At 37.8% G+C, this 15,618-nt stretch overlaps 1 protein-coding gene across 1 annotated transcript in view; it reads left to right on the top strand.

Annotated features, from left to right (window-relative positions):
- Window positions 1-15,618, top strand: part of TXNDC11 (thioredoxin domain containing 11) — a 66,063-nt gene that overhangs the window by 44,463 nt on the left and 5,982 nt on the right. Inside the window, exons 8-11 of the mRNA XM_063430290.1 lie at window positions 1,935-2,706; window positions 3,364-3,509; window positions 6,837-6,946; window positions 12,865-12,945. Coding sequence (XP_063286360.1) covers window positions 1,935-2,706; window positions 3,364-3,509; window positions 6,837-6,946; window positions 12,865-12,945 — 1,109 coding nt within the window. The remainder of the gene's footprint in view (window positions 1-1,934; window positions 2,707-3,363; window positions 3,510-6,836; window positions 6,947-12,864; window positions 12,946-15,618) is intronic.

The following is a 15,618-nucleotide window of genomic DNA, read 5'->3' as shown; positions in this document are numbered from 1 at the left end:
AACCTGTGAAGCTCTGGTGAACTCCATGCCCATGTGGGTTAAAACAGTGCTGGAATATAATGGCGGCCACACAAAATATTGACACTTTGGGCCCAATTTGGACATTTCCACTTAGGGGTGTACTCACTTTTATTGCCAACAGTTTAGACATTAATGGCTGTGTGTTGAGTTATTTTGAGGGGACAGCAAATTGACACTGTTATACAGGCGATACACTTACTACTTTACATTGTAGCAGAGGGTAATTTCTTCAGTGTTGTCACATGAAAAAATATAATAAAATATTTACAAAAATGTGAGGGGTTTACTCCCTTTTGTGAGATACTGTAAGTGCCCTCCCAGAAATCCTAAGTAAAGCTGTCCTTGAAAATGCAGCTCTGTGTGATCACCCTTTAATCTGTAAATTACCTACTAAAATATCTAGCAGCCGTATGGAACATAAAATCTTGTTGAGATGTGTGCTTGGCAATCTACATTTTCCAGGTCCCTCCAGAGATATTAAATCTTGAAACTAGGCATGACACTTTAATTTGAAGCCAAACCCTCCAATCACCATTTAATTAAACTAGCGAATCTTGTTTCTCACAGTGTCCTTTAGTGCTAGTTTCTGAATTCCAAGCAGGCTTTCATGTGTCTTGCTGGGAACTTCCAAAGCAGGCCGTTCTTTTGACCTCATGGCTTGGCTTTTGCTCTGATCTGTATTTACAGCTGTGAATTATTGTATAGAGAGGTGTATGCGTTTCCAATCATACCCATTTAATTGAATTTGCTACAAATGGACTCCATTCAAAGTGTGGAAACGTCTCCGAGATAGTACAGAGAAATGGGAGGCATCTGAGCTAAACGTCAAGAGCCCTAACAAAAAAAGCAAAGAAAAAAAATGAATTATATTGATATATATTTCTTTTTTAATGAACTTGCAAAGATTTAGGGGAAAAAAAGTTGTTTTGCTTTTTCATTGTGGTGTATTGAGTGCTGGCTTATGTAAAAAAAAAAATCTTTACTAATTTGTAACATAAGCTGCAACATAAAAAATAATGGGTTCTCAATACAGAGTACGAAGTACAGACATAGTTTAACAGACTCTGATGCTAGCATTTTAGAACTGCAAGTGCAAAGGGTTGGTAAAGGTGACATTTGACCTCTGTTACACAACTTGTTTATCAGCCCCTAGGAACATTACCCATACAGAACTGTAGAAGCCCCAGAAATAATTTGGCTGGGAATGCTCTACTGTCTGCTAATCGTAATGTTACCTTAATCTTCTGCTTTTATGTGGTTTCAAAATATATATATATATATATATATATATTTTTTTTATTCAATTAACCATAATTAAACAGAGTTGTGACAAAATAGATCAAGTCTTAGACATGACGAAAAGCACTAAATAAAAAGTCTGCCTTTATGTCTTCCCTTCCGTCACAGAGACTCTCCTGAATTTATTTTTTAATTTTTGTTAAATTGCGATCACTGTTGAATTGACTCAAATATCTTAGAATATATCAAATGTATTCCACCCATTGTACAGTGCTACGGAATCTGATGGCGCTATATAAATAATAATTAATAATAATGTAAATCTAAAACCTTTTTATACAAGCATGCATTGCTTTGTTACTCCAGCTATTACTACTCAAAGATTTCAAGAGCTGTACCGTTAAACCTTGCTGCCAATTCACAGAACAAACCCTGCAAAACCATTTAGGGTCTTCCTAAATAATTCACTATTTGTAACATGCAATTCATCAAACAGAGAAACATTTAATACATTTAAAATGCATGTGTCTAAAAAGAAACCGAATTGTAGAAGATACGAGCTTATTATGGGAGTTAACTTTTTTTTTAAGTGACTCATTAAGCATCACCCTGAACATAATTGTTTTAATATTTAATATGTTTGTTAATGTTGTTCTATATATTGTATCTTCCAGATTGCTGACCTTATCCTTAAGTATAACCGCTGTACCCAAAGCCTAGCCATTGAAGATGATCATAAGCAGCAAAAGCACAACATAAAATCGGAACTTTTATCTTCATCGGATACAAGTTCAAATGTAGAAGAGACCTATAGGACCTTTTCCTGTTGTAATACAGTGGTTCTCCCTCAGTGGTATCAGCTCTCTAAGGTCCACAATGTCTGTGAGTTGTGTGTTAATCAGACAATGGATATTAAACCAAGCAAAGCAAGACTGCCTCAGTGTAACTTTCTGGAGATTACGGCTGCATTGAATTCTTTCTACCTCAAAGAACATATTTTTATGGGTTTTATGTCTCGCGTCAAAGAGTGCAGCAATTTCCTTAGTTTCTACAGTCCCTTTAACCACTATACTGCATGTTGTCAAACCGTACATAGAGAATCGATTTCTTCCATGTTAAACCTTGAGAACACAAACTTTGCATTTGCTTCCCATTGGAAGAACCCCCTGAAGAATTCTCCAAATATAGTGCCTCACATTGAGGAGAAGAGATTTATAAATTCTACCTATCACAATGGGGGTGGAGGTATTAATGGCCTCAGGTGTAGGACCAACAAAACCTTAAATCTTTATCTGTTGGATTCCAATTTGTCTTGGTTTTATGCTGAGAGGTTGGGGGCAACAACTGGGGTGAGCTTTAGAAAGACATTTGCTACTATTGTTGATATGAAGGAAGAAACACACTTCGTTCTAGACCAGAGTCAACCACTCCTCACATCAAATCTAGGTAAGAAAATCCATATTTGTATAGTGAATTGGAGATCATAGATTTGAGATGTGCTAAGGAGTTGCGCTAGAACTTGCACTTTCATATTACAATGCTCACCATGTCCCTTTTTAAATCTGTTTATAGACTGCATGCACTGTCCATTCCATTATAGATTTTATTAATTTAAGATGTCCTAGGCGATTTATACATGTTTGATTCATTCTCCGCTCCATTATGCCTTACTTTTAAAGCAACAAACTTTAAATGTACTAAATAAGCAGTTGTGTTTAGGCATTTATTATAACAAAACATATAAATTGCTTTTCTGTGGTATGAATAAAAATCGAGTACTATCCTGCTCTGGACCACAGTGATAGTCAACCTCAACAAATCATACTTTTATTTTCCCCTCTCTCAAATCCCTCTAATACAGTTTGCACCATAACCAGTACAATGAGCTGTAGTTATGGTGATTAGATTGCCTATTTAAAGTTCATTATTCATTGTAAAAGTATAGATGTTTACATGTGCTTCTAGTATTGCTAACACATACATATGTTTCAAAACCAACTCTGCATTTAGAAATAGTTTAAAGTGTTTGCAAATAGTAGGGTTTATGTATTTTCGTAAATCTCACACCCATCATGCATTTCAATATCCCCATTTACTTTTCAGAGGCTTTTATACAGAACTTCAGCAAAGTTTACAGTCCCTTACAAAGGCATCTTGTGGGTGACACTTCTTACCACGTGTCACAACAGCAATTGATTACGGAAGTTACCTCAAGTACATTTAGTCGCATTGTGCTGGAGATGAAAAAGGTATTTTATGTCCTTAATGCTTGCAACTTGTGTTGTATATGGTCTTAAAATTCATTTTTATATTGACTGTAGCTGTACATTAATTAGGAGAACTTGGACTAATGTATTAAGTTACATGTGTGGACTTTAAAGGGACACTGCACTGTGTAATAAACATGTATTAGTAATGCTATAGTGTTTCCCTTCTTATTTAGGCATTGTATCCCACACGGGAAGACAGCCACTAGAGGTTTGTTTGACTCTGCAATGGTAACCTTGCAGTGTTTTACATGGAAGGGGTAAAAAATAGAGCCACTGCATCAAGACAACTTCAATGAGATTAAGTGATCTGGGTGACTTTAGTAGTCCCTTTAAAAGGGACACTCCTGGTCCCAATACAACCTTAATGGATTTAATAGGTTTTGGCCTCATTAACATGCTGGGGGAGGAGGAGGGGGCGGGGGGGGGTGTGTATGCCAAGACCCCAGACCTTGACCTGTGTAAGAGTCCCCAACATTTCTGATGGCAGCCCTGGTACTTACAGTTTTGGTTATACAGTCCTTCCCAGATAGAAGATGAACACACAACTGATATTTGCTTCTTCCTTCTCCATCCTATCCACATTTTTCTGCCATCATAGTAGTTTGAAAATGGTTGTAAAGCTGTAAAAACTGTATTCCTTTCCACTTCAAGATTCAGAGGAGAGCCGTATTCTCAGCCGTGGTGGTTGTCAGAATGCCTGGGAATTTTAATCAACCATATTTTTTACCCTTTGCAGACATAAGTTCCATACTAATCAAACTGGCAAGCATGCACGAATAACCATAGAGTGCACACCTTTTATGCAGGGAGTCCAGGGTATCCAATGACGCTACATGTAGCTGACCTAGTTATTTTAAAGTAGTCCAATTATGGGGCTTTTAACAGTCTGCACATTTTCTGGTATCTTACAGTGGTCACAGAGTGCTTGACAACAAGTCCTGTGTTCACCAAATGTTGGATAGTTCTTATTAATACTACATTTGTGAAGTGCCAACATTTTCTTCAGTACTCTACATTGTGTTCATTCACAGTAGGTAGAGGATGAAATTGGTACAAAATTGGACTGGTGCAAAGGAAAATGAAAATATTGCCCTTGAGCCTTCAAATTTGCAAGCATGACACGTTTATTCGAATGACAGCTTGCAATGGCCTGTGAGCTTAGAATCTAAAGTATGTACTGAGGAATGAGACAAGTTATATATATATATATATGGGATCGGTTCATTTCTGTAAAATATTACAGGTGGGAGACTGCAGCAGACTGCTAGCAACTTCTCACGTTAGCTTTTATAGAACACGCAGGACTTGGTTTGTTTTATTAAACACAGAAAGGAATTTTAATCTGTATTATATTGGCTTATTTTATGGACTTGTATTTGTTTCTGTTTGGATAAACATGTAGTTGCTTCACTAGTGTGGCGTACACCACTACCTTTTGGGTTGATGCTGTGTTGGTGCACCGTGATCTGTGTTCTACCAAGGAAATTGAGAGATCTTGCCGAAAATAATGGATAAGCACCACCTTTCCTTATATTTTATTTGTATTGTCATGTTTCTTTGTATTTTAGAAGGTAGAGATTGGTTCCCCAATCTCTACCTCATATAAATTATACAGAAGCATGACAATTTATGTGACCAGTTGGAAGACATTCACTCACAAGGGTAATATGGGGTGGGGATAGGTAGTGGGGAAGTGCCTTATGCCCATATAACTTTTTATAGTTGTATGGGAGAATGTGACATTCTTTATGTATGGAAAAGTGTGGGTATGTTTGTCTGAATTTATGTCTGTGAGATTTGTGTATGTGTCTGGAACGATGTAATACATAATTAGGATAAGAAATTCAAGAGTAAAGGAAGAGTAAACATTAGACGCGTTACAGGAAGTGTTTAAGAAGGCTGTGTAAGTCACATGCAGGGAGGTGTGACTAGGGCTGCATAAAGAAAGTGATTTAACTCCTAAATGGCAGAGAATTGAGCACACATTTTGGGGTGTTCTAGGTTATAACCACCTGGTATTTGTTACCGGACATGTTTTGTTATGTGTTTCACTTGTGTTATACAGATGACTAGACTGATATATTTCCTCAATAACCTGGACTTGTCCTTCCAGTAGAGTTGAGCCGGGCTATATATTACTCTGAGTTTTGCTACTGAGCTGTTCACTTATAACTACAGAATCACCTGTCTTTTTAAACCCCGCTCATGAATGCTTTCTTGATTAATGCTGTTGGATCAAAAGTTTCTCACAAGTGGCTGCTGTCCAGACAAGCATGGTTAAGTCAAGCACTTCATACACACTGATCGGTCACTTATACTCTTTAGTGACGTGGGACCAGAGTTGTTCTTCACAACAATGCTTTGAGAAGTAAATACATGTAACTGAAAGCATGCAAGAAGATTTTTACAAATCTGAGTTCTGTTCCTATGCATAAACTACCTAAACAGGATTTCCATAACCAGCTTTCACCACACTCATCACAGCCATTTTGAATCTTGGCATTCACTTTGCAACTCCCATCACACACCGCTAGACCTGCTTGCAATCATCTTTTATCTTGGCCCATATAATTATGCCACTTTGAGAAATGGTTCTGCTCTGCTTTCAAGGCTGAATATACGATTATACAGAGCTTAATAGTCCTGCACTACTAGCCAGGCTATTAAAGTTGCTTGCAACTGCAAGCCTATAGAGTCCATGGCATACTCACAAGGGGTGAATTTCCACTCGCCAGGGCTAGATATTCCCTTGCTAGAGGCTAATCGATCTAAAAGCAGATGCCCTGCTGCCCAAGATTCTAATTTTTTTCTGACATTAATGCATCCATGGACTATGTTTGGCTAAAACGTTGCCCCAATTCTTGCCATGTAGCCGGCGACCTTTTCTGGCACAACATCCTATACGGCTTAGATCCCAATAGTAGCCTATATTTTTCATGTGCTGTTACCACATTATTACTTTTTGTTTGTTTTTCTTAACTACTTTATTTTTAAATTCAAGTTAACCGCACAGAAAGCCACAGCCATTTCGCAGTACTTTTTGTCTTACATCAACTGTCCTGTGTTGCTTCTCTTCTACTCCGCTATACAACAAAATGGGGCACCAAAGGAGCAAATATTAGGTTGGTGTTGCCAGCCTCAGTGGTTGGAAAGGTCTTTCATTATGTCTAGTCATTGTATAGAAAGAAATTAAGCAAGCATACATTTTGTATTTAGTGTTTTTATGAGAACTTGTGTAATTAAGAGGTGGGGATGCACTGCATAAAATGCTGTTAGAATTTTAAATGGTGTTTATTTAATTTACAGGATGTTCTTTTGCTATATTATACATCCTGGTGTGGCTTCTGTGCATCTCTGAATCACCTTTTTCTTCGACTCACTCAACTCCTTGCTACAGATAGCATCATTGTTGCAAGGTAAGGCAGAAAAGGCTTGGAAATGTCAGTGAAACCTTTTAACGTGATGGTGTACACAATATTTGGGGATTACGCAGAAATAACTTTAAAGGAACACTATAGCGTTAGGAATGAAAATCTGTATTTTTAACACTATTGCAGTCCTGTCAGTACGCTTATTCAGGCCTTCCCATCTGCAATAATAACTTAACAAATAAAGTCTAATTTACCTTTTTCAAGCACCAAAACACACTCTCTCTCTGCACAAGAGAGCGCCACACGCATTCAAACTCCCCGTATAGGAAAGCATTGAACTAATTCCTATTTTCTCTGAGATGAAGTGGTCTTGGTTACTAATAAATATATAATATTTATATATATTGTGTGTGTGTGTGTGTGTGTGTGTGTGTGTGTGTGTATATATATATATATATATATATATATATATATATATGCAAAAGGAGCTTGACACACTTCTATTTACAATTAATTATATATAATTTAAAATGCATTAAAGATTTTAGGTTTAAAATAGACATACAGTTCATCCTCTTTAGTGAATAACCCTAACGATTTCATCATATGCTAGAAAATATATAGATGATAGGTTATTTTATACTTTTATGATCTGTAACCTTCCTGCTTAGCTGCCGGCATAGAATGACAGATTGTTTCTAAGGTTGTCAAATGTAGCCCTATGCCACATCTCCTAGTGTGGCCCTTAATGCCAAGCACAGTATTGTGTGATGCCGTTTACATCATCTGCATGTAGCTGTCCATCAGGGTGCCATGCAGTGTATGGAAGACTTATTCATGTAACAATCATTGGGTAACATACATTTAATCTGGCAAATGTTGGTAGGCTGTTATGAGAGAGAACACGTTTAGGAGCTACTGAAGTGATATCACAAGCACCCACACATTACTTTTGTTAAATTTCCTTAAGCTGTGCACTAATGGTTCTGTAGATGCACATCCTGCCAGGTGCATAAGGACTTCTGTGTATTCAGTGAAGTCTGACATAATATAACAGTGCCTTTGTAAAACACACTTTTATAGACCTTCTGAAAAGTAGTGGTTTTTATGCAGTGGCTTCCAATATTGTCCATATAAAAACTATGCTACATCTCAAAGAGAGCATTCCAAATGTCAGAAAACAGAAGGAACTGTGTCACAAAAAGATAGGATGAATAATGCTGAAATAACAAGTCTTGCAGTATTTTTATTATGGGTGCTTCTAGTCCAGTCATTGTATTGAAAGAAATGAATTCATCAAGCTAGCATACATTTTTTTTTATTTGATGGGTAGTGTGGGTTTTTTATTTTTTTCCTTAATTTTTTATTTTTTTCTATTGGAGAAACACATCATTTAAAAGGCAGCCTTTTGAGAGTTTTCCCCTACTTTCTCAGGTCTGAGGCAAAAATTAGTAGTATGACCGCTTAACACTGAGAGATCTCGCTCTTCTTCCCTTGAAACCGCTGTTTAGTGAATGAGTGAGTACGCTAGATGTTGTAAGAATTGGCCCCACGAGCACCAAGCATGTTGAATTTGTATCACTCGATGCCCAGTACATGTAGTTCTGGTCGCCGGACAGGCAGTTTTTGGTTTGGTTTGTTGGCGTTTAGCCCTGCTGTGGGCAAGTGGCAGGGTTACTAGAAAGAGGATGGTTTTTGGGGCTGAGTGTGTGATCGCTATACTCCTATAACCTGCAAACCTCAGCAGACTACGAATCCGTGGTTCCGGCATGCTCTGTCAGAGTGAATTGCAAACTCCCAGCATGCACTCTGACCTTGCAGAATTACCAAGGTCGTGGCCTAAGGCATATGCTCCATGCATTGGAGCCTGATTTGGCTTAAGGGTTGATGAGCAGGACAGCCAGCGTGCACACATATACAGCTGAAACACATCTCACACACTACGGGGGAGGACACAGGGTGAGACTCTAAACTACATTTTGCAAATTAAATCCTAATAGAAAAAATAGCCTTTTGTAACTAGCGGAGTTGGAATATTTTTCCAGATTGGCTAATTTGGCCTCCATTTTTTTTTTTCTTTTTTTTTTTTTCTTGCAGAATTAATCTGGGAAAATTCAGAGTTTAGTGAAATATTGTTTCCAAAATCCAGGTCTAAGCAGGGTCCCCACACTTTTTACATTTTGTGTCAGGACAAGTAGATGGGGCTGTCACTTTAGTCGCTTGTAAAAGGCAGATGTTTTTTACATTTTCACATTCCGGAACAGTCTACTAATGTATGCTATCTTACATAGTTGACTAAGTCAATCAAGTTCAACCTTAAAGCTCATTCTTCAATGCTGTTAATCTAAAAGATCTATTGTAACCCTATTGTAATCATTTCCAGTTATGTCACAAAAAGAAAAATTTTGACTCCATAATGGCAATCAGATTTCTCTTTGGATCAACACCCTGTTTACATACATATAAATTATTTGGTTTCTGCAAAAAAAAAAAAAAAACACCCAAGGCCTTTTAAAAAAAATGTTTTAACTTATTTATTATTTTAAATTCTCTATAGAATCTAACAAGAACTTCTTCAGGCAGAGGATGCCATATCTTTACCAGTAAAACAACTATTTATGCCAGGTGAACAGCATACACTGAGCGGCACAACCACGTCGCTGCAATTGTGTACCAAAGCATCTGCACAAAAATTGTCGCATTGCGGCCATAACGTGTGCATTGGGGAGTAATACATTGCATTGGTGCTGTTCTGGAAACCTCTAAAATCAAGGTTATTTATTTATGTGAAAATTCAAAGTGAATTTTAAATTTCACGACAATTTTGCCGAACTGGAAGCATATCTGACTTGGGTGATTTTTCCGATTTGCCTAATTTTATTTGAAATTTGAAATTCACTTCGTATTCTTTCTCTGCTGAATAACGCTGTATGTTTCTAGAAACTTTATATGCAATTATTTCTTTAACACACACTTCTCTGTCTGATCTATATTCTTGAAATTTTCACTGTGAGAATAAAGTAATCACATAAGTAGTATTTTTTACATTTTTGTGTCACCAATGGTTTATCAATATATTTTGGTAGAAATGTTAGGTTTTTCTCTATTTCCTCTGTAAGCAGTAGGTTTGAATCTGTACTAAAAAAGCAGGTCACTAACATAGATTTATTATAATTGTGTTTTAAATACCTTTCAATTTGAAGTAGAATGCATGTGATCATAGCCAGCATAATTAATACAACAATAACATTAATTAGATGAAAACAAAATTACTGGCTTTAAATTTTTCATGCAGCTTCTTTGTGCGTTTTTTTTTTTTTTTAAAGCACATAATATAATAACCAGTAAATAATGCGTGTTGAACGGAGAACATATGCTTTATCGTTGGTAATTGAGAACATATGGCATATTTTTAGAATGTGCTTCTTCCTTTTAACCCTTGCTGACGTGAAGTAATGAACACGAACATTTCCAAAAAGGTTAAAATTAGAACGCAAATATGTGCATCTACATAGGATTACTAGAACCGGCATGTATGCTCCACTGAATTGGTACATAGCCCAACAAAATTGATAATACAGCGTTCAGCGTAAAAACCTTTACGACCCAAGAAAAATGCTGCACTTTAAGGAACAACATATTTAAGAATCATAACCTGCAAATAATGACTCCAAACCATGAAACTAGAGTGTTTGTGAATAAAAACAATCCTGTTTCAGCGCTGTATTTACACCAAGTCATAAGTGAGTGAGTTATAACTTCAGCAACTTGTAAATTGTCAACCATGGGCTACCTGCCTTCATTTTCTCCAAGTTGTACATGTGGTGTGCACACTTGACTTGGATTGAGCTGTCTTCCTTAAAGGAACACGAGATCATTGGCGATGTAGAACACTATAGCATTAGGAATACATGTTTGTATTTGGGTTTAGATTCACATCCCCCTAAATGAAATATTAAAAAAAGCATTTTGTTAACCTTGTTTCCGATACCGTGGTTGAAAGCAAAAGGAGAAGAAACACTGCCTTAAATATATACTATAAAATATAACTTTTAATAGTGAACGAAATACAAAGTGATCATTTTACATATTTCCTCTTAATACGTCTAGATACATGTATACAGAGGCATAAAGAGACAATATGCAGAAATGTAAGATTTAAAAGAGACAAACCGCATCTAAATACCGGAGATGCTGTTTGAAATGTCTAAATGGACCTAAATGTCCAGCTCTACAAAGAGACTATCTGCTGTAACAGTTTGCTTTCAACCACATTTCGTTTAGGGTTAACCCCTTCACTGCCCTGATACTCTATCTTTATACCAGGCTTTCACTCTGTTAAACTATTGTTTCCGATACTCCCTCATTGCAGGAACCTGCTCCCCCTCCCTCCTCAAGGTTGTCTCCTTGTAGGTTGTCCCGTCTTCGTCTTCTTGTCCAATGTAGTGAGACTAGAGCTATAATTAGCTGTGCAATGTAAACATTGCTGTATCTTCAAAATGGCAATTTTTTACATTGCAAGAGAAAAACGACAGGGCTAATGCACTCAGACCACTTTATTGAGATGAAATGTTCTGGGTACCTAAGGTGGTCCTTTAAACCGTAAACCAGGGTTCACAGAGCAGTTCCACTCCTAAGTGGTGAGTGGTTGATTTGTCTGCTACTGACACTCTGTGCAACTCAGTAGCACTGAGAACTTTGCAATTCTATTTTTTTTTTCTCCCCGTTTAATAGTTGGAAAGACTACTTTGTATCATGTATGCGAAAGGAAACTACATAACGAATAATGATTAATTTCCAGTTCCCATGGTTTTGACATTTTCTGTCTGTTATCTCTTGTGTAGGCTGGTGGGAAACAGTATCTTCTTACACAAATACAATACATACACTCACTGACAGATACAGTCATTGGCACACACACTGTTTAAATAACCCACACTTTCACTGACAGACACACACACTGACAGGCACACACTCTCCGATACACATACTCATTGAAAGACAACTGACACAAACTTCCTCACTGATTTGACACACTCTGATAGGCACACACGCGCGCTCCCGCTGACAGACGTGCACACACTTTCTCATACACTCACCTTTGGTGAGTTCCTTGCTGGGCTGGCTAGGCAGACAGACTCATGGGGCTGCTGGCTTCTGCGGGCTCGGCTGGGTGGGTGCTTAATAGAGGTGGCAAGGGAACTGAGCTTTTCCTGCTCTGCTACCTCACGCACCGCTGGGGCCGGAATGACGTCATATTCCGTCTCCCCACCTCCCAGAAGGGCGCGCAAGGGAGCAGGAAGAGCTCCAAGGACTGCGCTCCCTCGCCGCCAGTCTACACTGCGAGCCAGCCGGCCACCTCTTGCTCCCCCCCAAGATGTTGGGCAAACAAAGCACTTGTCTGGGCACTTACAGCGGCGGTTTTTGCCGTCCCCCTGAAAGTGCCGCCTAGGCAAATGTTTTATTTGCCTCGCGGCAAATACAGTCCTACCCACACACCCTCCCTATTTTATTTATGTCCTCCTGGTGGGCTACTTTCATGTCTGTGACATGTCCAGAGTTTACCTCGAGTCTACTTTTATCTCAGGATCACAGAATGGGGTGTAGAATTCTTCCCAACTTGCATTGATTTTCAATCATACTTGTGGCTCCTAATTGATATTTAATTGTTAAAAATGATATGGATTAATTTGGTTTTTATTAAAAAAAAGTTTTTGGGAGTTTTCGGTTCAGTTTTAGATGGCTCACAGGTAAGAGCTTTTTACCAGCTGAAAATTTTGCTTTAATACTTTATTTTCCTTCATTCCAGCTTTTCAGTTCATAGTAAATCTCCCTGCTGGAATATTTCACATGTAGCCCCCCCCCCCCCCCCCCTGTCATATATGTATATTTAAGTTAAATTTAAATCCTTTAAATTTGTATTTAGTTTTTTGATATTGACTTTGTGTGTTTGCTTTTTCAAGGATTAACATTGCACATAATGATCTACCGTGGGAGTTTATGGTTGATCGTGTTCCAACAATCTTGCTATTTCCTCAGAATAGGTAAGTCTGATTTTAAAAACCAATTAATATTAATAATAAAGGATAAACTTAAACATTATTTTACAAAGTCTGTACACATGCTGAATACTGTGCCAGTTACATAAAGTTCAAGCTATCCTTCATTTGTTTGTGACTTCCAATTTGATACAGTTTTTAGCTGACTACATATTTTAAGGGACAAACAGGGCAAAAATACAGTTTTAATGCATTTTATAGATTTTGGTCTCATTGATGGTCTGCATTTTTTTGTATGCTCAAATTATAGCAGTTTTTGCACACACAAATAAAATGATTTGGAGAATGCTGGAAACTTTTAATGTTTTTTTTTTCCTATACAACAACTGTAAAGATTTGAAAATGCAAAACAATACAGCATATTAATGAAGGCAAACCCTTTTAAATGCATTGCAGTAGTATTGGTGCCGGAGTATACCTTTAATAATTACTGTGCAAGTTTGGAAGAACTTTGCCTGTTTCAGTTTGTAGAAACCTGTAAAACCTGTGTTTATTCACATTCTCATTAAATTGCATATTTGGTGCAGATGGATATGCCTTTGCTGGTTTATATCCATTTTTGTGCCTGCAGTATCATGGAAAGCTGGTTGTGTCTAGATTGGAATAAAAAAATTGGAATTTTTTTTTAGAGGTATTGGGGGTACAAATATGGCAAATATGGCAAAGAACAGCCAAACTGGATGAAATTAGACGTTCTTTAGGGTTGGGTTCTTGTCATTCCAAAGGTACATGTAAGACATAAGAAGAAAGACTCCAATGGTACAGTATATAGTGAGGTATGTATACAGTACTTTATGGATTTTATTCTACTCACATTTACCAGAGCTATATCCAGCTCTGGTGTGTGTATAGCGTGAAGGGGAATGATCCCCACTTCTGGGATATGTGTGGTAGATAGTTTCTCCAGATATTTCCAATGTTAACAATTCCGGACCGAGAAAGTAGAAAATAGCAAATATAGTGCTCACTGTATCAAATAATTGTAAAACAATTTTCTGTAGAGGAGATGTACTCACATTTCTTTGAGCAGGCTTACTGCTCGATGAATGGGGCGCTGGTGGTATATTCCCCAGCTAGGATTCTTTAGTCCTCGCTTGATATGGTAAAATCAGGATGCCAGGTATAGAGGGTATTAAAAGATTCCTTTATTGGTACAAAAAAGATAAAAATATATCTACAAGTAGATAAAATCAGATAAAACAATCAACCTGCATCTCTTGGTTTATATAGGGGACTAATTAACTTTTAATGCCTGCACTCACATGAAGTCCTGTGATACATAGGGATTGGATGTCCCATCTTTTTCTGCAATTTGCAGACCACGATGGCCATTTTCTCATCCTCACTGTGCAACGCAATACTTATCTGATCACTATACTGAATCTATATGCTCCCAATGATGGCCAACCTCTGTTTTTTAAGAAAAGTATTTCTGTAAACTTGCTAAAAATGAAAGGTGGTTAGATTATCAATTGTACAGACATTCACTGTGTCCTAGATCATGGGTAGGTAACCTTCGCCACGCCAGATGTTCTGGCCTACATCTCCCAGCATGTTCTTACAACCTTAATGATGGCTAAGCATCATGGGAGATTTAGTTAACATCTGAGTGCCGAAGGTTGCCTACCTTTGCCCTAGATCCTCTATTGCACCCTTTTTCTTTTCTTTTCTTTTCTTTTTTTTTTTTACCTGATTTGAAGCCTCAGAAAGGACAGTACGTTTAAAGGAACACTATAGCGTTAGGAATACAAATGTGTATTTCTAAGGCTTTAGTGCCCTGTTGGCTGCTAAGGTCCCTGGCCCCCACCTGCAGGGAGTAAAAAATATATTTTATTTACCTTTGCTCCTTTGCAGCGCCAGTCTCAGCAGGGAAGCTACAACTCCTTGGCTAGGATCATTGAGATTGATGATCTCAAACCCATACTGAAATAATAAAAAAAATGCGCCTAAAAAAGGAGATATGGTTATTATGAATACTGAAAATTACCAAAAAGAAGCCTTACAACATTTGAATTATATAATTTTACAAAGACTTAAATACAAACCCAACATGAATTTATGAAGGCATTGGAATTGCCTGTTTTGAATATGGAGCATTCTGGGGGATCATTGAAATGGATTATATCTTTAATATATATCCCATTACATCAACTTTTTTATTTTCCTCCAAAAACCCTTAAAGGGACACTATAGTCACCAGAACAACTACAGCTTAATGTAGTTGTTCTGGTGAGTATAATCATTGCCTTCATGCATTATAATGCAAACACTGCCTTTTAAATGGAAAAGGCAGTGTTTACATTGTCCCTAGGGACACCTCCAAGTGGCCACTCCTTGGATGGCCACTGGAGGTGCTTCCTGGTGCAGTGCTGCACATTAGGCAGCACTGCTGTTCTGCGTCTCCACGCCGAATTCAATGCATCTCTATGAGGAATTGCTGATTGGCCAAAACAGCCAATCAAAACTTACGATTTGTAGCTAAAAATCTGCAATTATGATGTCGCCAAGGGGGCGGGGGCCAGCGCTGGCGGACCCGTGCAGCTGAAAATAAGATGAGTTTTAACCCATTCTGAGAGGGTTAAGGGGGAGGGGGGCAAGCCACCTAAATGGTTGGTATTGCACTATAGGGTCAGGAATACATGTTTGAGTTCCTGATCC

This window comes from Pelobates fuscus, chromosome 8, assembly GCF_036172605.1.
Source record: "Pelobates fuscus isolate aPelFus1 chromosome 8, aPelFus1.pri, whole genome shotgun sequence".
Lineage (NCBI taxonomy): Eukaryota > Metazoa > Chordata > Amphibia > Anura > Pelobatidae > Pelobates > Pelobates fuscus.
Note: the sequence above shows the minus strand (reverse complement) of the source record. Positions and strands in the feature narration are given on the sequence as shown.